General features: G+C 40.7%; 1 protein-coding gene across 6 annotated transcripts in view; it reads right to left on the minus strand.

The window, feature by feature from the left end:
• Positions 1 to 25,939, minus strand: part of obsl1b (obscurin like cytoskeletal adaptor 1b) — a 73,323-nt gene that overhangs the window by 41,649 nt on the left and 5,735 nt on the right. For 4 of the 6 annotated variants that reach the window (XR_011667698.1, XM_071340135.1, XM_071340134.1 and 1 more), the window contains exons 3-21: positions 25,082 to 25,351; positions 24,568 to 24,828; positions 24,046 to 24,357; positions 23,087 to 23,353; positions 22,671 to 22,946; positions 22,198 to 22,473; positions 21,589 to 21,864; positions 21,000 to 21,275; positions 17,308 to 17,583; positions 11,243 to 11,518; positions 9,949 to 10,224; positions 9,058 to 9,333; positions 8,517 to 8,792; positions 7,570 to 7,854; positions 6,709 to 6,984; positions 6,184 to 6,456; positions 5,743 to 6,018; positions 5,265 to 5,540; positions 4,754 to 5,029 (exon numbers count right to left, since the gene is read on the minus strand). Coding sequence is in view for 5 of the 6 variants with exons in the window: in XM_071340135.1 (XP_071196236.1) it covers positions 4,754 to 5,029; positions 5,265 to 5,540; positions 5,743 to 6,018; positions 6,184 to 6,456; positions 6,709 to 6,984; positions 7,570 to 7,854; positions 8,517 to 8,792; positions 9,058 to 9,333; positions 9,949 to 10,224; positions 11,243 to 11,518; positions 17,308 to 17,583; positions 21,000 to 21,275; positions 21,589 to 21,864; positions 22,198 to 22,473; positions 22,671 to 22,946; positions 23,087 to 23,353; positions 24,046 to 24,357; positions 24,568 to 24,828; positions 25,082 to 25,351 (5,256 nt within the window). In the remaining variant the exon portion in view is untranslated. The remainder of the gene's footprint in view (positions 1 to 4,753; positions 5,030 to 5,264; positions 5,541 to 5,742; positions 6,019 to 6,183; positions 6,457 to 6,708; positions 6,985 to 7,569; positions 7,855 to 8,516; positions 8,793 to 9,057; positions 9,334 to 9,948; positions 10,225 to 11,242; positions 11,519 to 17,307; positions 17,584 to 20,999; positions 21,276 to 21,588; positions 21,865 to 22,197; positions 22,474 to 22,670; positions 22,947 to 23,086; positions 23,354 to 24,045; positions 24,358 to 24,567; positions 24,829 to 25,081; positions 25,352 to 25,939) is intronic. The other 2 variants (XM_071340136.1, XM_071340138.1) reach the window with 2 other exon arrangements.

The following is a 25,939-nucleotide window of genomic DNA, read 5'->3' on the forward strand; positions in this document are numbered from 1 at the left end:
AACAGCATCCACTCTTCTGGGAAGGCTTTCCACTAGATGTTGGAACATTGCTGCAGGGATTTGTTTCCATTCAGACACAAGAGCGTAAGTGAGGTCAGGTACTGATATTGGTTGATTAGGCCTGGCTCTCAGTTGGCATTCCAATTCATCCCAAAGGTGTCCGATGGGGATGAGGTCAAGACTCTGTGCAGGCCAGTCAATTTCTTCCACACCGATCTCGACAAACTACACTGCTCAAAAAAATAAAGGGAACACTTAAACAACACAATGTAACTCCAAGTCAATCACACTTCTGTGAAATCAAACTGTCCACTTAGGAAGCAACACTGATTGACAATAAATTGCACATGCTGTTGTGCAAATGGAATAGACAAAAGGTGGAAATTATAGGCAATTAGCAAGACACCCCCAATAAAGGAGTGGTTCTGCAGGTGGTGACCACAGACCACTTCTCAGTTCCTATGCTTCCTGGCTGATGTTTTGGTCACTTTTGAATGCTGGCGGTGCTTTCACTCTAGTGGTAGCATGAGACGGAGTCTACAACCCACACAAGTGGCTCAGGTAGTGCAGCTCATCCAGGATGGCACATCAATGCGAGCTTTGGCAAGAAGGTTTGCTGTGTCTGTCAGCGTAGTGTCCAGAGCATGGAGGCGCTACCAGGAGACAGGCCAGTACATCAGGAGACGTGGAGGAGGCCGTAGGAGGGCAACAACCCAGCAGCAGGACCGCTACCTCCGCCTTTGTGCAAGGAGGAGCACTGCCAGAGCCCTGCAAAATGACCTCCAGCAGGCCACAGAAAATACAATCACAGAAAATACAATTGGTCATACAAAGGGCCAGAGATCAAAGTCAATATTCAGACCACTAGGGGTCAATGTTTTTAAATAGGATATCAAGTAGGCCTCCCTCTGTAGTAGTAGGATCTCAACGCTATTGTGTATCTGAGGAGGAGATGGGATTGTTAGCTTCAACAAAGTGAGCTGCTACTGGACAGTCAGTGATCTTACACCTGATTGAGCTGTGGTGTTCAGCTCTGCGTTGTTTAATTGTCTTTTTGTTTGTACTACGTAGGCTTTCCCACATGTACAGATGAGGAGATAGATTACTCCCTTTGTCTTGCATGAAATGATGCCCCTAACAGGGATTTTTCGACCCGTATGTGGGTGTCTGAAGAAGGATGTTTTTGTAGTGCTATTGCACTGTGTGTATGAGCCACATTTGTAGTTCCCATTTGGAATGGGTGTCAAGAGTGTCTGAGTGGCCAGGTCAGATCTAACCAATCTATCCCCAATATTGCGACCACACTTATAGACCACCAGTGGGGGCTCCTTGAAGAGTTATGCAATTTTTTTGTCTGATTGCAGAATATGCCAGTGCTTTTTCAGGATTGCTTTCATTTTCTCCAAACACTTGGTGTACTTTGTGCCAAACCACTGTTGTGTTGTTTTTCTTCTTTGGTTTAATTTTGAGCAGTTCCTGTCTTGATTTTTGAGAAATTTTCACCATTGCAGCATTAAGAGTTTTGTCTTCATAGCCTCTCATTTTGAATTTCTGTAATTTTCTTATTATTGCTGTCAAACTCTGACTGGTGGCCACCGATTCGTTTAACCCTGCATAACTGGCTATATGGTAGACCATTCTTGAGGGGAAGGGGATGCATACAATTAGCACGTAGCAGGGTATTGCGGTCCGTGGGCTTTGTGTATGAATCTGTATGTAATGCATCAATTATCGTTGATGATCAATAAGTCCAGGTAATTTAGTTTTATCTCATCAATCTGCATGGTGAATTTGAGATATTCAGAGCACTCGTTCACCAGAATTTGGAATTCATTTAGTTCCTGCTGACTTCCTTCCCAGAGCACAAAGACATCATCTATGTATCTCTTCCATAGGATGATTTTAGAAAGTAGGTGGTGTGTCTATGTTTTGTAAATGAGTGCTTCCTCAAATTGTCCCACATACAGGTTCACATGGTTGGGGACAAAAGGGGAGCTCATGGCTACACCCCGAATTTAAAGGAACAAATCTGACTCAAAGATGAACAGGTATTGTGCTGAAGTTGCTTCCAGAGGCAGTTTGGAACTCGGTAGTGAGTGCTCCAACCGAGGAATGGCAATTTTTACGCGCTACGCGCTTCAGCACTCGGCGGTGCCGTTCTGTTGTGCTCCTAGACGTTTCCACTTCACAATAACAGTAATTACAGTTGACCAGGGCAGAAATTTGATTAACTGACTTGTTGGAAAGGTGGCATCCTATAACGGTGCCACGTTGAAAGTCACTTCAGTAAGGCCATTCTACTGCCAATATTTGTTCATGGAGATTGCATGGCTGTGTGCTCAAATAACCGAATCCACTAATTTGAAGGGGTTTCCACATATTTTGGTATATACTGTACATACATACATACATACATACATACATACATACATACATACATACATACATACATACATACATACATACATACATACATACATACATACATACATACATACATACATACATACATACATACATACATACATACATACATACATACATTTGAAGTCAGAAGTTTAGATGCACTTAGGTTGTAGTCATTAAAACTCGTTTTTCAACCACTCCACAAATGTCTTGTTAACAAACTATAGTTTTGGCGGTTAGGACTTACAAAGTTATCTACTTTGTGCATGACACAAGTAATTTTTCCAACAATTGTTTACAGACAGATTATATCACTTAAAATTCACCATATCACTATTCCAATGGGTCAGAAGTTTACATACACTAAGTTGGCTGTGCCTTTAAACAGCTTGGACAATTCCAGAAAATTATGTAATGGCTTTAGAAACTTCTGATAGGCTAATTGACGTAATTTGAGTCAATTGGAGGTGTACCTGTGGATGTATTTCAAGGCCTACCTTCAAACTCAGTGCCTCTTTGCTTGACATCATGGGAAAATCAAAAGAAATCAGCCAAGACCTCAGAAAGAAATTGTAGACCTCCACAAGTCTGGTTCATCCTTTTGAGCAATTTCCAAACTCCTGAAGGTACCACGTTCATCTGTACAATCAATAGTACGCAAGTATAAACACCATGGGACCACACAGCCGTCATACCGCTCAGGAAGGAGATGCGTTCTGTCCCCTAGAGATGAACGTACTTTGGTGCGAAAAGCGCAAATCAATCCCAGAACAACAGCAAAGGACCTTGTGAAGATGCAGGAGGAAACAGGTACAAAAGTATCTATATCCACAGTAAATCGAGTCCTATATCAACATAACCTGAAAGGCCGCTCAGCAAGGAAGAAGTCACTGCTCCAAAACCGCCATAAAAAAGCCAGACTACGGTTTGCAACTGCACATGGGGACAAAGATCGTACTTTTTGGAGAAATGTCCTCTGGTCTGATGAAACAAAAATAGAACTGTTTGGCCATAATGACCATCATTATGTTTGGAGGAAAAAGGGGGATGCTTGCAAGCCGAAGAACACCATCCCAACCGTGAAGCACGCGGGTGGCTGCATCATGTTGTGGGGGTGCTTTGCTGCAGGAGGGACTGGTGCACTTCCCAAAATAGATGGCATCATGAGGGAGGAAAATTATGTGGATGTATTGAAGCAACATCTCAAGACATCAGTCAGGAAGTTAAAGCTTGGTCGCAAATGGGTCTTCCAACTGGACAATGACCCCAAGCATACTTCCAAAGTTGTGGAAAAATGGCTTAAGGACAACAAAGGCAAGGTAATGGAGTGACCATCACAAAGCCCTTGACCTCAACCCTATAGCACATTTGTTGGCAGAACTGAAAAAGCGTGTGCGTGCAAGGAGGCCTACACATGTGACTCAGTTACACCAGCTCTGTCAGGAGGAATTGGCCAAAATTCACCCAACTTATTGTGGGTAGCTTGTGGAAGGCTACCCAAAACGTTTGACCCAAGTTAAACAATTTAAAGGCAATGCTACCAAATACTAATTGAGTGTATGTAAACTTCTGACCCACTGGGAATGTGATGAAAGAAATAAAAGCTAAAATAAATACATCTCTCTACTATTATTCTGACATTTCACATTCTTAAAATAAATTGGGGATCCTAGCTGACCTAAAACAGGGAATTTTTACTTGGATTAAATGTCAGGAATTGTAAAAAATTGAGTTTAAATGTATTTGACTAAGGTGTATGTAAACCTCCGACTTCAACTGTATATGGGGGATTAGAAATGATGCAGACAATTACATTGATTGAAACTACAATCTATCTGTAATATTAAAGCTGATCTACCCCCAAAATAAAAATATTAAATTAAAAAATAAATAACTGGGGCTCTCAGACAAAACCGTCAGGAAGTTAATAGGCTTTACAGGGACTGATTCATTAAGCAAATTGACTAATAAAACAATTCAAATAAACAGATCGGGGACTTTACTCTTTTAACCCACTATGAGCAGGCAAAGGTTAGTAAAGTCCCCCTTGCTTTCTCATAGTTAGTAAAAATCATGATGCACACCAGATGATGGCGGTAACACTTGTCTTCCTCTATCTTTTTCACTACAAAACATAGAAATGTGCTGTTTTCACATACGTTGATGTTGGAGTGGTGCATATGAAGTTGACATGTTTTTTATTTCTCTGTTAACTAACACAAACATGCAATGCTTCATGAAGCCTTCATAAACCTTTCGTAAGGACTATATAGACACTTCAGAAATTATTTAGAATGTGACATGACATAAACAAGACAGCATGGACCTAGGAAACAAAAATGTGTACCTTTCACGGTGATACTGAACACCATCTTATCATCCCCGGCATCACAGGTGTACTCTCCAGAGTCGTCGATCTCAGCATTTAAAACCACCAGTGAACGGAAAACACCCTGCTCCTCACTACAGCAGCGCTCATTGTCATCGATTTTTTTTTTGTCTTTGTACCAGGCGACCATGCAGTTGGCTCTTGAAAGCTCACACCCTAAGACAATGTCATCTGAGGCGAAGAACTGCTTTTGAGTATTCACATCGTTTTTGCCCAGGATCTTTACAGGTGTCTCTGAGAATGAAAACAGCGAGAACGCAAGTGAAAGATACTTTAATGGGCATCTGAATGGAGTAACATAAAGTGAAAGGTACTCTATTGGGCAGCTGTATGGATTAACATATAGTGAAAGGTACTCTAATGGGCATCTGTATAAGATTAACATGAACAGTGACAAAGCAAGTGAAAGGTACTGTAACAGGCAGTTGTATGGACTAACATGAATATGTGATTCAATTTCTATATCTACCTTTGATCTTGACCTGGAAGTCCATCACATCATCCTTGGCGTCACAGACATATTGCCCAGCGTCCTCCAATGTCATGGAGTGGATGGTTAATTGCCGCATGACGCCATCCTCAATAACGGTGACATTGCTGCTCTCTTCCATTTCCTCCCCATTCTTCTTCCAGCTTACCGCGGCATTTGATCTGGACACCTCACAGTCAAGAACCAAAGAATCTCCAACAAACATCTCGACCCGACTTGCCATCTTTCTTGGGCGTATGAAACGGACAGGAGGATCTGTGTATAAAAAATAATCACTTCAAAATTAAGCATCTCTTCAGCAGTAAAGGGGTTTCTTCTTGTGACATATTATGCACTCTGCACCAGCAACAGATCACTAAGGCACCATTAATCATTCAATACTCATAAGTAATCTGTCTGTGTCTACTTTGGATATCAAGTGCCCTTGAAAAAAGTATCTGATAGTAGACATCTGTACCTGCAATGTTGACAAAGAATGTCATGTTGTCATCAGCCGTATCGCACACATATTCGGCTGAATCTTTGACTGTGGTCTCAGGTATAATGAGTCTCCTGTAGACCCCATCCACCTCTAAGATGAGGTTGTCATTTTCCTCCACCTCAAGCCCGTCCCTATACCAGCGCACCACAGCATTGGGCCTTGAGATCTCACAGCTCAACACCATCCTCTCAGATGTTTGCTGGCAGAGCTCCATTTGCGACTGGCTCGGAGATATAATTTGTACTGGAGGCTCTAGAAAAAGACAGCACCGACAATGCATCAAGACATGCAGTATGACCAAAACACTTGTTGTTTGAGTAAATAGTGATCTCGTGTGACAGAGAAAGCCAGTTGCTACAGCATGCATTGTGAACCTGCATGAAAACAAGATGTTATGCTCTTGATTGCTCCCCTTACCTGTTATGCTGAGATGAAAGAATATTGAATCATCAGCCGTGTCACAGACGTATTCGCCAGAGTCTTCGACTCCACCACAAAGAATCTTCAGTCGCCTGTAAGGGCCCTCAATCTTAAGTTTAATGTTTTCGCTTTCTTGCAACTTTTGCCCATCCTTGAACCAGTTTACGACACCATTCAGACGTGAGAGTTCACAGCTGAGAATGATCTCCTCCGGCACATGCCGATCAAGGTGGACATCTTCTTTAGGGTATACAATCATCACTGGTGGCTCTGTAGATGACACGGAGTTACGGGAGTGAGAACATCACAGCGAGCATGCCATCTCAGTATCACAAGTCATAGCATAGTCTTCAAAGTGCAATTCACAATTGCCAAATGCTTGTTTTACGGTTAGTCCACATAGCTTATGAATGCAGTATGCCACTAGATTATGAATCATTCACAAAAATTATATTCTGTAGGCTTGATTTGATGTTGTACTTCATTCAAAGTAAGAATGAAATGTCCTTGCTAAGTCATTACCTCGTATGTTAACCTTGAACATTAAAGCTCTGTCTCCGGCACGACATGTGTATGTCCCAGAGTCTGACAGCTGAGCTGACTGGATGGTCAGCATCCTAAGAGTGCAATCTGCTTGTACAGCAACGTTGTCACTAGACTGCGTTTCAACCCCATCTTTGTACCACTGGACAATAGCGTCAGCCCTGGAAACCTCACAGGACATAACAAGACGATCTTGTTCCACAACACTTTTGAAGAGGTCTTCCTCAGGGATATCAACAAACGTCACCGGAGGTGCTGCGGAAAACAATACAAATGGTTCAGTGGAGTGAAATAACAAGGGATGTCTTATTAGATGTAAAAGGCCTGCTTTGTGCAGGTTAAACATGCATTGACTTCAAGCACTGACGATGATGCATTGACTTCAAGCATTGCCAAGGATTGCCTGGATAGTTCTAGAGAAGTCTGTGTCCACTGTTGAAGCAAAGATAAACGGTTAATAAAAGCTGTGCAAGGATGTACTGTAGTGCAATTAAGTCATTGGGAAAATGACAGATCACGGTACATGCTTTTTTTCTCCTCCGATGGCCTCTTCAGGTGTTTAGCCTTTAATGAAAAGTATCAAAATATCTCATGAATGGCAACAAGAGATGACAAAAGGGAAAAAACTATTATGATGACCATAGCTCAGTTTAAGAACACAAATGGCTCCTACGTTACGTGTTTATAAGGGTAGATGCATAAGTAGCTCCTAAAAGCAAAACTCAATGAACATGTCCAATGTCCAAAGATTGCGTGCTCTGAAAAGGAATTTTTTTATCTGCAACATGAAGTTATTAGTCACGCCGAATTTGACATTAACGGAAAAGCTTTACATGTCACCTTTCACATCCACATAGAATTCGCTGATATCATCTGCTGTTTTACAACTGTACACCCCAGAGCTTGAAAATGTGGCTGATTGGATAACCAGGGTCCTCATGGTGCCCTCTGATTGGATGTGTATTCCATATTGTGGGAGGAGCTTTATTCCATCCTTGTACCAGCAGATCTGTCCACTGGGGTCTGAGAGCTCACATTGCAGTACAATAGGACAGCCTGCTTCAATGGACGTGTTCCTCTCAACCTCTGGGGCAGCTGAGAACCTCACTGGTGGAGCTATAGGTGCTTTAATTCATTTAAAGAAATATATTCAATGGAGGTATCATTCTAACGTTAACATGTACATACAAAAGCAATTTGATTAATTTCATCTGAAGATGTATGATATTATGTGGCTACCGTCCTGGCTACTTGTTAAGGGTTGTCTAGATACTAAAAAGAGGGCACAATTGATTAATTGTTGTGTCTAGAGTCACCAGAGTTGAAGTTATTGCTTTAACAAATTTCTATTTTGTAAATATCATGAGATGATTTGAAGGATATTTCACTCATCACAGGAGGTTAGACATTTGAATGCTGAAGCTATTAGTTGCACTGCTTTGAGCATAGCTGTCCAATTTGTACCTGAAAAGGTATTGCTTTTCCGAGAGAATTTAGTGGTAAATCTCACATATCCTTTGAATTAAATTAATTAATTTAATTCCATGCAATCAAAATCAGCATTTCTCTTAATCGAATCTGCTACTAGAAATACTATCAAGCATCTACTTTTCTACTGTGTATATCACATAACTAACTCTTCCAAAGGATGCTTAGGCCTACTAATGACTGATGGAATGTAAAAGAAGATATGATGTTCAATACAAACCGACAGCTTGCACGCATTACGAAGCATTAATCAACATATTAGTTAGTGATTTTGACCAAACTCAAAATTCTTAGATCACCTGCAACATCCACCTTGAATGCTATGCAGTCATCTAAAGCCTCACAGCTGTACACCCCAGAGTGACTGAGCTCCGCTGATTGGAGGATCACAGCCCTCAAAGCGCCCTCTGATTGGATGTCGACTCCATTCTCTGGGAGGAGCTTTGTTCCATCCTTGTACCAGAACACCTGGGCAGTTGGATCTGAAAGCTCACATTGTAGAACAATGGGGCAGCCTGCTTCAATGAACTTGTTCCTCACAACTTCTGGAAGTGCTGAAAACCTCACGGGAAGAGCTATGGGGTTTTCAAAGCATTTAGGAAAAATATTTAACAAAACACGAAATGCACCTGTTTCAAAGTGCTGATTCTTGTTCTATGTTATATTAAAAAGCTATTCGTACCTTTAAAACCTACTGTAGATCACCGTTTTTCAGGGATACACTCATTATTACAAAGATGTATACTGTAACACAACTATTAGTTACAATACAAAAACGGAATGAAATGTGTTGCACCCCTAAAAAGCTGTTAAAAAGGGAGGCATAAAGAGGAAAATCACCTTGAACATCCACCTTGAATGTCATGGCATCGTCAGCAAGACTACAGCAGTAGAGCCCAGAGTCAGAGAGCTCCGCAGAGTGAATGACTAGTCTCTTCACATTGGCTTCACTTTGGATATCGAGGCCAGTTTTGGGAAATAGTTTCATTTCATCTTTAGACCAGCAGACCTGGGCTAGAGGATCTGAGAGCTCACACTGCAGTACAATGGGAGTGCCAATTTCTACGGACTTGTTCCTCTCCATTGGTGAAAGTGGCATGATCTTCTGTGATGGAGCTAAAGGGTATGAATATGTGTGGGGAGAAAATGGTATGGCTTTGAAGTTGTGTTGAAAGACAATTGTATTAAGTCTTGTGCACACCGGTTGCGTCAAACTGTATGTGTTCTGGCGGAAGTCCATTTACTTCAATGGAAGGCAATCCGCAACTGCTCCGACTCATCTGCCGTACTAGGTTGCGGTGCATAGCTCCGCAACCCATAGGATTTTACCAACTTGCTTTGCGGTGCGGTATCCGACACGTAAGTAGATAAACCATCGAAAAAGTTGCTAATGTGTAGCGTGATTCTTTTTGTTATGTTGTGACGCATGGACTGAGAAGACTACGTAAAACGTACTGTGCGGCAGTGTAATGATGCAACCTGTGTGCACGTGACGTTAGGCTACTTCACTGACTAAAAAACACATATTGATCTAGCGGTGCTAAAGTTCAGGTCGTTGTGGAAGGAAAGTAGTAGTTAATGTCCTCCCAGACCATCAAATATAAGCACACATTAGATACAGTAAGAGTTAAGGAAAATATTGCAAAAAAAAAGAACAGTGGCTACACCAATGAGAATATAAGCATAAGCTCCTATTATGTGTTGTGTAGATAAAAAATAGCTGCAAATCACCTTTGATCTCCACTTTAAATGTGATGGTATCACCTGCTGTTGAGCACTCATATGTTCCACCGTGTGATATTTCAGCTGATTGGATGAGTAGTGTCCTTTTGATGCCATCGGACTGGATTTCCATTCCACTTTGAGATAGGAGCTTTGTTCCATCCTTGTACCAGTACACCTCGGCAGTTGGATCTGAGAGCTCACATTGCAGTACAATGGGGCAGCCATCTTCAATGAACTTGTTCCTTTCAGCTTCTGGAAGTGCTGAGAACCTCACAGGTGGAGCTATGGGTGTCAATGATCATAAAAGGGGATCACAATGTTAATTTTCTGACATGTTTTTAAATGATTCAAAGATTTTCAAGATATGCAATACATGTATTTCATTATGAGGGAAGAAACTGCAAACACACCAAACTGATTAAGACCTGGCTCAAATGACAGAAAACCATTCAAACGAGATGCCAGACACAGTTAACAAAGATAAGACACAAAGCAGGAACAAACAAGAACTGAAGAGCAGAGAGTGCAAGAGTCAAGGATGGTGCAATCTCAAAGCCGCTAAAGGTTTACAGAGAATAACATGAAGGACACGAGACAGGTAAGTGAGGCAACAAATGACAAAGGGGTGTCTTCATAAGAATGAGGGAGGACAAAAGATGAAGGTAATTGTTTAAATAAAAGATGAGTCAAGATGTAGTAAGTAGTCACCAGGGCATAATTCACATATATATCAATGGATACTTATAGAATGGTTTGGAATTTAAAATATCCCCCTTACACCCAATTGTAAGTTATGAACCAGTACACTAATCTCAATAGCCAAATAGGTATAAACAAATTCTCCTCAAATGTTGTCCATTGGGTCGTCACTACCATATTTATATCTGCATATTCGGTCACCATATTACTTGAACATTTTGTCATCTTAGTAATGGTTGTGTTTTCATGTGATTGTTTAGCCTTCATAGAAGACTATCCACTAATTGTGTGGCTGAAGTAAGTACCCCATCATCAAGGCTATCTGTAACATGATTAAGTTTGGCTTCGGCCAGTTAGGGCAGTATACAGACTAGAGATCTGTGCACTTAACTTTCACGTTAATTATTAATTATGAGTTATGCGTGCAGATCTCAGGTGTGAGTATCTACTGTATCAGCTCAACAAACAATGGAAACGGACAAGTGATATCTTTTCTTTTAGATACTCTGCCAAGCAACACCAAACACCACCAGCCATCGGTTAGTTACCACTGCAGAACTTGATTGGTTGATTTCTAATTCATAGATAGTTTTAACATCACCTTTTACTTCCACAGTGAATTGGAGGCCATCCTCCATTGTCTCGCAACGGTACACTCCAGAGTGAGACAGCTCTGCTGATTGGATAACTAGAGTTCTCATAGTTCCATCTGATTGGATGTCTACTCCACTTTGGGTTAGGAGCTTTGTTCCATCCTTGTACCAGTACACCTTGGTGGTAGGATCTGAGAGCTCGCATTGCAGTACAATGGGGTTGCCTGATTTGATGTACTTTTTCTTGTCTGCTTCAGAAATTGCTGAAAACTTCGGAGTTGGAGCTACAGGGTTTAATATGAAGAACATTTGGGTTATTGAACAGGTAATGTAGGCTTATCACCTGAAATCATCTGCAACATTCTCTGCTGAATATTCATTGACTTGTTTCATATATCGAGAAATCTGAAGGAAAAACTGAAATGTGTGATTTAACGCCTACAAAACACTGTCAAGCATGACAAGCATGACAGACCTAATACCTGTTGTAACATTCCACCACCAATTATATCTGATTAAAGCAGGGTTGGGCTCAATTCAGAATGCATTATTTTAACCATCAAGTTGACCCTGAGGCCTTCAAAAATAAGCCAAACAAATGAAATTGTTGGTGGAAAAAGAATTGGTTATTCTAAGCACAAAGGTTAAAAGAGTATTTGAACATTGTTTCTCGAGAAAAGTTATATATTCTTTGGCATCTGGAAGTGGGACCTGTCAGATTCAATAAAACAAATGTTATATGACTGAGTGGAATTGATTTGAATTGCAACAGAGAGGAAAAGAGTAAAAAGAGAGAGGGTTTAATCCACCTAAAATCTGTCCACATGAAGCAGATCATGAATTATTAAGCAAGTGAGTAGTTTTTGTATGAGTCAAGATAAAAACACATTTTTATTTTGATATGTAAGGCTTATTTGATATGCAATAGAAGTTTCGTAATGATTAGGTTGTTACGAGTGTACTGATATAAGTGGGATGCACATGACATCAACATGTCAACACCCCTTATTGAAAATGTAAAAAGTATTCAAATAACGAGATGTATCCACCAATCCAAAGAGAGGACAGGAGCTTGACAGCCCGCCGTTCCACTCTGAGGTCAACGACATAGGCATCTAGTCATTATATCCAGTATCTCCGATTGCACCAAATTACATTTTACATTCCTGTCACTCAAACTCAAATTCTACATCCAGTAAGGTGTCCAATTCAATTAGAATTTCAACTCATGAGTTGTATAGTAGTCAATTCCAAAATGCTTAATTGAGCAAAATCCTGATTGGGAGAGAAGAAACCTCAAAATAAGTTATTTGGGGGGGGCTAGTGAAGGGAATGGGGGGGATGACCAATGAAACTGAATTGAATGAATTCACAATGATTAGCAAAAATTCAGTCAATGATCCTCAATGATCCAGATTTTATGGGACGCCATTAAAGGTTTTATAAAAAATAATGCAACTGCATTCACATGTGGGCTGAATAAATCACAATTAACTTCACTAGGGTAGGGGGCAGCATTCGGAATTTTGGATGAAAAGCGTGCCCATAGTAAACTGCATGCTACTCAGGCCCAAAAGCTAGGATATGCATACAATTGGTAGATTTGGATAGAAAACACTCTAAAGTTTCCAAAACCGTTAACATAATGTCTGTGAGTATAACAGAACTGATATGGCAGGCAAAAACCTGAGGAAAATCCATCCAGGAAGTACTATTATTTTGAAAGGCTGTTTTTCCATTGAAAGCTTTTGTCCGGTTGAAATATTATTGAATATTTATCACAAAAACAACCTGAGGATTGATTTTAAACATCGTTTGACATGTTTCTACGAACTTTTGTACTTTTTTGATTTTTCATCTGTCTGTTGTGACCGCGCTTTGTTCCAATGGATTGCTGAACAAAACGCACCAACAAAACTGAGGTTTTTGGACACAAAGAGGGACATTATCGAACAAAACAAACATTTATTGTGTAACATGGAGTCTTCGGAGTGCAACCATATGAAGGTCATCAAAGGTAAGTGATACATTTTATCGCAATTTCTGACTTTTGTTACTCCTCTTCTTGGCTGCTAACTGTTTGTAATGATTTGTCTGCTGGGCGCTGTTCTCGGGTAATCGCATTGTTTGCTTTCGCCGTAAAGCCTTTTTGAAACCTGACACAGTGGCTGGATTAACAAAAAGTTTATCTTTAAGCTGGTGTATAACATTTGTATCTTTTATGTATGTTTATTATAAGAATTTCTGTTTTGTTTAGTTTCACGCTCTGCAATTTCACCGGATGTTGTTTGAGACAGTGGATTATTGAACAAAACGCACTAACAAAACTGAGGTTTTTGGATATAAACATGGACTTTATCGAACAAAACAAACATTTATTGAGAAAATGGGAGTCTTGTGATTGCAAACATATGAAGATCATCAAAGGTAAGTGATTCATTTTATCACTATTTCTGACTTGTGTAACTCCTTTAGTTGGCTTGTTACTGTTTATAATGTCTGCAGGGCGCTGTTCTCAGATCTGTTTTTGAATTTGGCGCTCTGCAATTTCACTGGATGTTGGCCAGGTGGGCGTCCCACACCCCGTAGTGAGGTTAAAGAAAATGGCAGAATTGGAGAAGTTATTAACACTTTTTCAGACCAGGTAGCGACTACTCTTATCAAAGTCAAGACAGAACTAAATCTACTGGTAACACAGACAGCAGAATTTGCCATCCATCGAATTAGACGCAACCATTAATTCCAATTAGCGGATATTGCAAGTATTGAATCTGAATCAGGTGAATTACTATCAGAACAAAAAAATATATAATAACTATTTTTTTTAAATTCTGAACCAACACTTGCACTTGACCCCCCCATCCCACCCCCTTCTAGCTCTGACTTTGCTGATAGCTACTTTATTGAGGAAAAGTGCACTTACTATGCCTGTGATACATGGTTGTCCCACCTACAGAATTGTACACCTCGTATTGTAAATAAATTGATTGAGTAATTGATTGAGTAATTAAAAAATATACATAAGAACTCCTCTTCTTTCAACTCAGGAAGCTGGCTTGCTGGGAGCCCACATTTCTCTCCATGATTTCAAAAGGGCATGTGGTAACATGAATAGCGACAAATCACCTGGTTGTGCTGGTATTCCTCCTGAGGTCTATTTAACATGTTGGAACCAATTAGGTTCACTATTATTTGAAATTATTAACACAGCTGTTCAGAAAGGTTCATTTGGAAGGGATAAAATACAGCACAAATGTTTGTTTTTATAGAAAAAAATATCTGGACCAAAGCAGGTTTGTTAAAAAACTATTATCCTCAGATAACCTCCATTGCTTATTACATATTTTCCATGCTTTATCAGAAATGAAAGTTCCTTGGGCAGTTCTATCTCTCAACGCAGAAAAATATTTTGATAGACTAAAATGTCATATATTCGGTTGGTTTTGGAACATACGGGAATTGGCTCCAATTTCATTCATATATTTAAAATACTATATGCCAATCCCTCAGCCCTAATCATAACAGGCAATAAATGCTCTGTTCCGTTCAGAATAACTAGAAGTCCTAGCCAAGGTGATCCCATCCCAGCTATTTTTATTGTCTATGGAACCCCTGGCCAAGGCAATTCGACAATTGAAAGAAATTACACCATCATCTCTTAATTCCATGGATCACATCATCTCATTATATTCCATCAATATCTTACTTTATCTAGACAATGTCTCTCAATCCCTCCCAAAAGCTCTGAAGACCATAGACAAATTCAGTTCTATGTCAAGTTTTAAAATAAAAGCTTTAAGTTTTAAAACGAAATCTGCCTGACTGCCTCTCGAGACCCCGATGGAGGACTCCATCTCTACTTATGGAATCCGAATCGTTTCCCATTTTAGATATTTGAGAATATATATATTTCCTTCCTTCAATAAACCCATTGGCAGAAACTTTAACAGAACGCTGAAATCAATTAAATTCATCCTCAGTAGATGGACTAATATCTATTGTCGAATATAATATACTGCGACATCAACATTTCTGTATTTCAATGCTTCCCTTGTCTCCCCCTTCTGGCTATTGGGATAAAATCCATAGTGCGGTTAAAAAATTGATATTGCAAGGTAATCGGGCCGGATAAAATTAACAAACTTGCAAAGAGGGAAAGACGTAGGAGTACTATCTGTACTAAACTTTAAATTGCATTTAGTTCCATCCTAAATTCGTTTAGACATGATTCTTCCGCCCCCCTGGCTGAGTATAGAGAGATATATGGTGTCTCCTATTGCCTTGGAAGAGGTGGTCTTCACTGATATATCCTTTAAACAATGTAAACTATGGTTTGGTCCTATTATTGTGCGCACAATTTCTATTTGGCACAACATTTAAAAAGAATGTAACTGGGAATCAAAATGGCTTGCCCATTCTCCAATATTTCACAACAACGTCTTGCGATCTGAAGGGTGGCCTTTTGCGTCCCCCCCCCATGGTCCAAATGTGGAATCTGTACCCTTGCTGATGTCATGGACAGTAATGGTTTGAGAATATTCCAATATTTGAAAGACACACATTACCAGGCTATTCTTTTTTTCTAAATTTACAATTTAGGTTAGCTATGCTGGCTATGGAGTCCCTTGGGAAACCAATGACGGGATTAATAAATAAATGATCTGGGCTCCCGAACGGACTGATCTCTATAATCTATAAAAAAAACTTTTGGAAAGGTCATGTTCATGTGCTAGCCACCTAGAAAGTATGGTCTACAGATCTAATTAAATCTAAACAATCCTTTAACTCGAACAGGATATGGAAAAATATGACCTTGGTGTCCCATAATCTGAATCATCAATTTATACATTTTAAGTTAATTCACAGACTGTAACACCAAGGATGGGACACGGGGGGATGGGACGCGATGAGACATGTGGGGTTACGGGGATGGGAGGTTGTTTATACCCCCCAACAAAAAAATGAAAAACAAATTAGATGTTGGTCACCAAAAAAAGAAGATAAGTTTTTTGACAACATCCATCCACCATTTGTACATGCAATGCATCTTAGCATATTACTATGTTGTGCTAATGCTAGCATTGAATTGGCTTTCACTGGTTCGTAATTCTCAAAAAATGTCTTAAAATCGATCACACATACTTCAATCTAATTTAATCCGCGAGATCCAGATTTGACTTGGAATTAAAGATTTTGGAATAGAAATGTTTCCAAGGATTATCATACGTTTCTACGCTACGTTTCCTTACAGGCTCTACAGAAAGCCCTTTGAAGTACAGAAGGCATGGAATGTAAGTATAAAATCTTGGTTTGAAACAGTTCTGTTCAAATAACTATTTCTTCTGGAGTGATAATCCCGATATAAATTGGAATAAAGAAAGAGCTATTTTAGGATGTTTTTAGAGAAAGCTATAGAATCAATGCAAATTAATTGGATACCAATAGTAGCAATATGCTAACATGAGCACTGTAACATACCGTTGGTGGATTGCTCTGAAGTCGTCAAAGCTCCATTTGAGAAAACATATTGGGATAAAAATGGAAAACTATGCATTTAACACTGTGGTGCTGTCATGGTTACAATTTGAGGTCTGAAATGGTGCTCTTCTACATACATTTACATCTGTCCATTTACTGTATATGTTTTATTTTATTTAATCTTTATTTAACTAGGTAAGTCAGTAAAGAACAAATTCTTATTTACAATAACGGACTACCCCGGCCAAATCCAGACGACGCTGGGCCAATTGTGCGCTGCCCTATGGGACTCCCAATCACATCTGGATGTGACCCAGCCTGGATTCGAACCAGGGACTGTAGTGACGCCTCTTGCACTGAGATGCAGTGCCGTAGACAGCTGCGCCACTCGGGAGCAAGGCCTTCGTAAAGACAATTGAGGAAGACGATTTCATATGTCACTGTAGTGACAGATTCCAGGTCTCTTGCACACCACAGGGATAAACTAAAGCCTAACCATTAACTTTGGACCTAACACATCTCTAAAGGTCTAATTACTGTATCCTTTTATTAGTAAATGATTAAACAGTCCAAAATAAACTGAAAAAATTATTACCTTTCACATCCACATGAAACTGAATTGCATCATCTGTTGTCTTACAGCTGTAGCTCCCTGCATCAGACAGCCTTGCAGATTCCACATCCAATGTCCTTATGGAACCTTTCGATTGCATTTCTAGTCCATTCTCTTCATGTAGCAGTGTTCCGTCCTTGTACCAGGAAACATGTGCATTTGGGTCTGATATCTCACAACGCAGGACAATGGGACCGCCTGCTGCAACGGACTTGTTCCTCTCAGCTTCACAAGGTGTTGTGATCCTCACAGGAGGTGCTGGGGGTGTGTGAAGTAGTATTAAGAGAGAATCGCATCACCATTAAGAAATATTTGCTACAATAAAATGGCTCCAGTATCTTAAGAGCAAATATCACTACCGAGATTAGTCATGCCAATACCTCTCAAGAATCTCAAATGAATAAGCAAATACCACTAATTCTGTCATGTTTACCATATAAGTATAACGTAATTGTTTTATTAGAGTTGATATATAAAATTTAAGGGGAGGATATTTTTGGTTAGACTGAGATACCTATGAATACAAGTTAGTGTGACTTTGAATCTTACATATAGAATAATCAGACAAATCGTTATAAAGCACCCAAGCTCAAAGTATCACAATGACTAATTTTCAGTATTATTTTAGTATGAGCTAAATTGAATAAGAGTAAATGTAGCAATTGTCAAGTGTAAAAGATTACTTATTGCAATCAGTTGATTTTTACACAATGTCAACATTGTGCCTGTCAGTTGTTTAGTTTGATAAAGCTAACCATATTTAATCACCTTCAACATCCACCTTAAATGCAATGTCATCGTCATCCAATTGACTGTCACATTCTCCTAATTGATAGAGCTCTGCTGATTGAAGAGTTGGTGTCTTCATGGAGGTATAGAGCTCTGCTGATTGGAGAGTTGGTGTCTTCATCGAGCAGCAGAGCTCTGCTGATTGGAGAGTTGGTGTCTGTATTGAGCCACAGACCTCTGGTGAGTGGAAAGTTGGTGTTTGCATGGAACCACATACCTCTGTTGATTGGTGAGTTGGTGTATGTATGGAGCCATAGAGCTCTGCTGATTGAAGAGTTTGTGTCTGCATAGAATCATAGAGCTCTGCAGACTGGAGAGTTAGTGTCTGCATGGAGCCACAGACCTCTGCTGATTGGTGAGTTGGTGTATGCTTGGTGCCATAGAGCTCTGCTGATTGAAGAGTTTGTGTCTGCATAGAATCATAGAGCTCTGCAGACTGGAGAGTTAGTGTCTGCATGGAGCCACAGACCTCTGCTGATTGGTGAGTTGGTGTATGCATGGTGCCATAGAGCTCTGCTGATTGGACAGTTGGTGTCTGCATGGAGCCATAGAGTTCTGCTGATTGGATAGTTGGTGTCTGCATGGAGCCATATAGCTCTGCTGATTGAAAGGTTGCTGTCTCCATGGAGCCATAGAGCTCTGGTGAATGGAGAGTTGCTGTCTCCATTGAATAGTGTTCTGCTGATTGGACAGTTGGTGTCTCTATGGAAAACTGCTCCACAGATTGGAGACCTGGCATCTCCATGGAATATATTTCATATGTTTGAAGATGTTGACCGTCCTTGTAGTGGAGGATCTGGTCAGTAGAGTCTAAGGGCTCACAGTGAACCTCAACGGGGCAGACCTCTTCAATGGACTTGTTCTTCTCAATCGCTTGGTCAGCTGAGACCCTCACAGGTGCAGCTATATGCATTGTGGTGCACACAGAGAAAGGTTTTCAATTGATGTTCTGTGTGCCTTCTCTTATTTAAAAATCCTTTTCTAAAGGTACTACACATCATTGTGTGTTAGCATGGATGAGTTAAGAGAAAACCGATGGTAAAGGTTAACAATGAAGAGAGGCGACCAGATTAAGAGCTGGTCTAAAGACAAGATAAATAAGACCTAACAGTACATTTCCTAACACAGAACTCAGTTCACTACATCACTCATTCCTGTTTAGCCACTCGTACATACATTTTCACATTTTGTGATAAAGGCTCATTGCGACAGGGACAGATTCTGGGCAGCAAAGGGAATGTGACGATTGGATGATGAGCAAGACATAAGATGTGCTTCAAGAATGGAAAAGCTGCTTGTTACAAGCGTCATTGTTGTTTGACTCTGTTAAGAATGACATATGACATACTAAACAATTGACATGAATTAGTATGAAGACATTCAGCCGCCCACAGACCATTCAGATGTTTGATTAAAAGCCAAAATAGCAGGGAATCAGATGAGATTGAGGGGTGAAGGGATCACAAGAAGAAACACATTTAAACTACTGTCTTTATATGCTTTGAAGGATGGAATACACTAGCTAATACACCACCATTGTTAGTGGCATGTATATGCTGGGTTAAAATGGAGAGTGCTAATGTTGAAATAGCATTATATCACCTTTGATATCCATAGTGTATTGGGAAGACTCATCAGATATCTCACCCTTCTCACTGCCAGGGTGAGACAGCTCTGCTGTTTGAACAAAGCCACAGAGAAAACAGTAAGCTGGATGATAGCTTCAACCATGTAAATGCTTCTGTCAGATTTTGATATGGAGTAGAAAATGGTTTATGTGGAGCACCACCTTTGATGGCCACATTAAATTGTGTGGTATCGCCAGTTGTTTGGCAGTCAAACCTCCCACCACAGGACATGTCATCTGGTTGGATGAACAAAGTCCTTATGCTGCCCTTTGATTGTCTGTCAAGTCCACTATGTGGGTAGATCTGTGTTCCATCTTTGTGCCAGCAGACCTGGGCAATGGGGTCTGAAATCTCAAACTGTTGTACAATTGAGAGGCCTGCTTCTATGGACTTGTTCTTCTCAACTTCAGGGGCAACCAAGTATGTCATGGGCGGAGCTATAGGTAATCATTGAGGGGATAATTCAGTGTGAATTATTTGGAGTGGTTATAAAATGGCTAATGTAAAGAGACAATATCAACACTAAAGCATCTAGCTTTTTAAGTATTAGCTCAGAACATGTAAGAAGACAATTAATCCAAAGCTACAGAAAGAGAGTTAGTCGCAACTGAAACTAGAGAAAAACAAACATTTGACAAAAATCACCTTGGTTCTGTACAATTAATGGGGCAACATCTTCCGCTGTCGCACAATAATACGCCCCAGAGTTGGAGGGGTGTGCCGGTTCGACAACCAGGTTCCTCCTGATGCCCTCCATTTCGAAAGGTCCAGTGTCAGAGATGAGCTCTACTTTGTCCTTCTGCCGTGACACCTGGGCAATGGGGTCTGAGATCTCACAGGGTAGTTCAATGGGGCAGGTTGCTTCAAGCGGCTGGCTCTTCACAACCTCTGGTGAAGGTAAGAACTTCACTGGTGGAGCTAAAGATGATTATCCATGTTATAATTGTGGAATTTACAGCAGATAACAATATTTTGGGGGAGGGAGGGGGCTTACAGTAAAGCTTCCCCAACTGACTAATCTGTCATTTCTCAAACCAGTTTCAAAGAGGCAAACCTATTGCTTCAAACAGTAAACAAACAACAAATATTTCCTTATTTAATGAGATGGAAAGCAAGTGTTTCAATTAACTTAAGAAGAAGAAGTATGTCCCCACAGACAGACAACACAAATAGCCACCAATGTTAGTTGCATCTAATCTCCACAAAACTGTCTAGGGTTACTCTGTATGAGATTTGAACCAAAAAGCCACAAATCACCTTTGATATCCACAGTAAACTGGAGAGTGTCGTCAGAAGTTTCACAGTTGTACAGCCCTGAGTGAAAGACCTCTGCTGATTGGACAATGAGCCTCCTCATGGTGCCATTAGATTGGATGTCCATTCCAGTCTGTGGGAGGAGCTTTTCGCCATCCTTGCACCAGTAGACCTGGGCAGTGGGATCTGTAACCTCACATTGCAGTTGAAAAAGGCAGCCTGCTTCAACCGACTTGGTCTTCTCAACATCAAAGATAGCTGAGAAGGTCACTGGCACAGCTAGCAATGAGGATGAATGAAATACCATATTATAGAGATAAATCTTTAAATGTTTCTCATACAGTATATACACTTCTATGTGGCTTCAAATGATTTGAAAATACAAAATGAGTAAAGTGATCATCAAGTATGTGTAAATAGATAGCCACAGCATTGCAAATCAATCGAGCACAGGTAGCAAGGCTATATACAGTATTCTGTTCTGTAAAGTTATTTGTTCATGAACACAGAGAAGGCAGGGATTATTAGTTGCATTTGGAAAAGGACACGACTGTTAAAGGATGTAAAGCAAAGGCAGAAAGGGCCTAATCACCTTTGATATCCACATGGAACTCCATGGTATCATCCACCGTGGTACAACTGTAAGTGCTAGAGCCAGTCAGTTCTGCTGACTGAACAACCAACGTCCTCATGTTGCCTTCTGATTGGATGTCTAGTTCATGGTTTGAAAAGAGCTGTATTCCATCCTTGTACCAGTAGACCTGGGCAGTTGGATCTGAGAGCTCACATTTCAGGACAATGGGGCAGCCTGCTTCAATGGACTTGTTCCTCTCAGCTTCTGGAAGTACTGAGAACCTCACAGGCCGAACTATAGATATGTTTAAGTCTTAGATCATGGTAATCCATAATTACATTGTTGGTTTGATTAGGGAAATCATGATATTATTGGTTTGATTAGACAAATCATGATTCATGACTTTTGTCAGTTTAAAATGGCAGTTTCTAAAAAACGTATTATCGAAGATCAAGCAGGTTAAGCATTGTATTGTAATAAAAGAAGGGATGATCATAAAGCTCATTGTTAATAGGCAGCAAGAAAAAGAGCGACAGAAAACATACAGTACAAGACCATCATTGTTAGTAGCTTTGTTAAGAGGGAGCTTGTTAATTTTTCGTAGAGCCCAAAATAAAACTTTTTCACCTTTGACGTCCACATTGAACTTGATGGCATCACCCTTTGTCTTGCAGCTGTACGACCCAGAGTAGAATATCTCTGCTGACTGGACAACTAGTGTCCTTGTGATGCCATCTGACTGGATTTCTATTCCACTTTGAGGTAGGAGCTTTGTTCCATCCTTGTACCAGTAGACCTGGGCAGTTGGATCTGAGAGCTCACATTGTAGTACAATGGGGCAGCCTGCTTCAATGGACTTGTTCCTCTCAGCTTCTGGAAGTGCTGAAAACCTCACAGGTGGAGCTATGGGTGTTTAGATGTTATGATGTTTTTTTATGTCTGTGTGTTACATTCGTCTTATGTTTGATTTGTGATGTTCAAGTGCAATCATCAAACTTAATACATACTTGTGGAACAGATGTCTATCAGGTCAGAAGGTCACAAGAAATGTGTTAGTAACACACAAGAAATTAGTTCAACAGAAACCACGTGCCACTCACCCTCAACTTCCACGTTGAACCTTATGACATCATCAATGGCATCACAGCAATACACTCCGGAATGGGAGAACTCTGATGATTGGATGACAATTCTCCTCATTGTGCCTTCTGACTGAATATGAAGACCCTCGACTGCGTGTACCTCCACCCCATTCTTGTACCAGTGTACTGGAACTGCGGGGTCTGACAACTCGCAGTAGAGTACAATGGGGTTGCCAAGTTCAACAAATTTATTACGATCCATCTCTGACAGCGGTGTGAACTTCACTAGAGGAGCTGCAAATTTCAGAAAAATCATGAGCATTTTTCTCATCACACAATTATAACACTTTGACCAAAATTCAATTGGTACAATAGAGTGAGAAAGGACATTTTTCCTCATACACCTTTCATTTTTGGCAGTAATGAATATGTACCTTGGATATAGAGTGCTGCTGAATCTCGTATTCCATAGGCAATGAATGTGATCTCTGCACCGTTGTCTGTGTCTCGTACCCCTTGTATGCGTAGGGATTGGTGCGTTCGAGACCGCCGCATGGAGTAACGGTCGTCCTCCAGAAGCTGAGTGCCATTCAAGAACCATGAGCCAATAACTGAGGCAGTGAGCTCAATTGAGAAGCAGGCATCCTGGCCTTCTGGCACCAAGGCATCCTGTAGGGGGGCTTGTATTCTGGTCACAGGGACTGAAAAACATAGCAATATTACACCTCAATTACGCTCTGCATTCTACTTCAAACTCAAATTCGGTAACACCTTATGCAAAGCAGGTTTCAAAAGGGTTATAATGTTAAGTATCTCTATGATTTTGTTTCCGCTAAGAGCTGCTCCACCTTCAAGCTAGCTTGATTTCTGATTGTCTCCACTTGTTCTAATGGTGTTTGCTGATCACGGAATTCAAACTCTCTCACAGGTCAGTCATTTGAACTCAGAGTAGCTAGCTAGCTAGCTTTTAGGGATAAGGTTTGGATCATTAGCTAGTTGGCGAATGGCTAGCATGGTAGGAATGATAGTTAGCCAATACTAGCTTAATATTATGCTAGCAGATGATAATGCTAACCAATGTTTTGCTGGCTAAACATTTGGCTAGCTAGCAGAATGGGAGTAGTTACAGCAGTGAATTATTTTGACAGACATCACACTAGCCCCAGCTAGTTGTCTAGCAATGGCTATCATGTTACACCATTTACATTAGCATACCTAGCTAGCTAAAGTGTTACATTAGCTAGCTAGCAATATAAAAAAACATTCTAGTAGCAATGGAAATACAAATTAAGCTTTGCCATCTTGTCCAGTTTGGCTTGAATCCAGCTTGGCGCTAATGTGCCAATCGAAAGGTATATGTAGCAGATTTTCAGTTGGGAGGGCTTCTGCTTACCCAGGTGAACTGCCCTTGGGAACTCCACATTGTTGCTCCTGCCATACTTGTTGACTCCGCATATGCGAAAGCGATAATCTGCCTCGCAGGGAACGCTGTCGCCAAGAATCTCCACTGAGGTGGCCGAGTCGGTGGTCAAGCATTGCAGCCACTCCTGAGAGCCGGTGCCCACCTCTTGCCTCTCCAACACGTAACCCGATGGGGGGTTCTTCCGGGTGTCCTGCGCCGGAACCCAGGAGAGGAGGGCAGCATTGGCACGCTCTGTGTTGATCTGCACACCCACTGGGCAGCTGGGTGGGCTATGCCTGGCCGCTGAAAGCAGAATATACTATATACAGTATGTAATGTATAAAACGCTAGCCCATGTTCTTATATTTGGATATAGATTCATATTGGTGAAATTGGATATGAATTCAGTAGAATTAGGCTTGACCACCTTAGGAACACAATTTCTATCCCATTTGTCTGACAAATTCACCACCTACAAAATCTAATCCCAAACAGATGCCACAAGTATTGTACCTTTTACCCTCAGCTGAGAGGAAGTTTTGGATCTTCCCACAAAGAAGGTCACAAGGCCAGAATCCTGGGGCGTTGTGTTGACAAAAACCAGAATGTGAGTTTTTCCAAAGGACTTCAGGATGGTCTGATGAGTCTCACGGAGCTCCGTCCCCTCTTTGTACCAGTGTATGTCCATTTCCTCCTCCTCCACTTCAACACAGAAGGCAGCATTTTCCCCCTCCAAAACATCCACCTTACGTGGAAGCTTACGCACGATTGTGCCTACAAGGGGACAGAGTAAATTGTAAGGACATCAATAGCTGTGAAAAAATAACTGCGCTGACATATGGGCGCGTTGTACTGTGGTGTGACGTCAAACTGTAAGCGTGCCATATTTGTTCATTCAACTCAAAATGATCTTACATGAATTTCCTAAATCCACCCCAACCATGTCATGCTAACGACGGCTTTCTGTGTGTATCAGTCCAGATACTGTGTATATTATATATAAATACAGTAGATGTACAGAATTTACCTTTAACTGCCACCTCAGCAATGCTCCTCCCCCCATCCGCCATCTCGCAAAGATAAATCCCATCGTCGTCGACTCCGATGTCACGAATAGTTAGTCGTCGTTTTGTTCCCCACTCTTCCATCCCATATTTGGCCCCTGGCTGTAGCCGCCTGTCCTCCAAATACCATGTGATGGGAACAGAGTCCTCAGGAACCTCACACTCCAGAACAGCCAGGTCCCGTTCCCACACCTCCAGATCAATGAGGGGCTGTTTAAACCGCACAGGCGGTTCTGGCATTAAGGAGACGGAGGGATACCATTAAAGGGGTTAACGGCCACCTACGTAGGACTCATTTGAAGGACATGGTAAAAGAAAAAATGACTCATACAAGGAATTCATATGTTCCTTTTATCAGAGATGTCTGGCCTCAAAGCTAATACAGTAGTATAACATTGTAAAGAGGTAGCTCTGACACAGAACAAAGTCTACTGACTTAGCAAGACTAGTTATTTTTTGATAAATCACTTTATAACGTGGTGTTTTAGACATGTTACGCCAAAACCGTCTTGACTATAGCCAGTGGAAAATCATGTTCATTTGTATTTATTCTATTGGTTTAAATCTTTGAATTGCAGTTTTAAAACATGGTAAACAATGTTACTTTATACAGTGCTGGTTTACACTAGGAATAACTCCTGTTCAATTCAGACAACACTCACTGCTGTTCGTGTAAATACTGTCCATGTGAATTTCCAAACATAGCTGACAACTGCGCTTGATCTGTGTCCTTGGTCTAGATCTATGTTATAATCTGTAAATTGAAATGTATTTCATAGTAAATACCAATATAGCAAACAAGTTAAGAAGAATCATATGAG

Source organism: Salvelinus alpinus, chromosome 14 (genome assembly GCF_045679555.1).
Source record: "Salvelinus alpinus chromosome 14, SLU_Salpinus.1, whole genome shotgun sequence".
Lineage (NCBI taxonomy): Eukaryota > Metazoa > Chordata > Actinopteri > Salmoniformes > Salmonidae > Salvelinus > Salvelinus alpinus.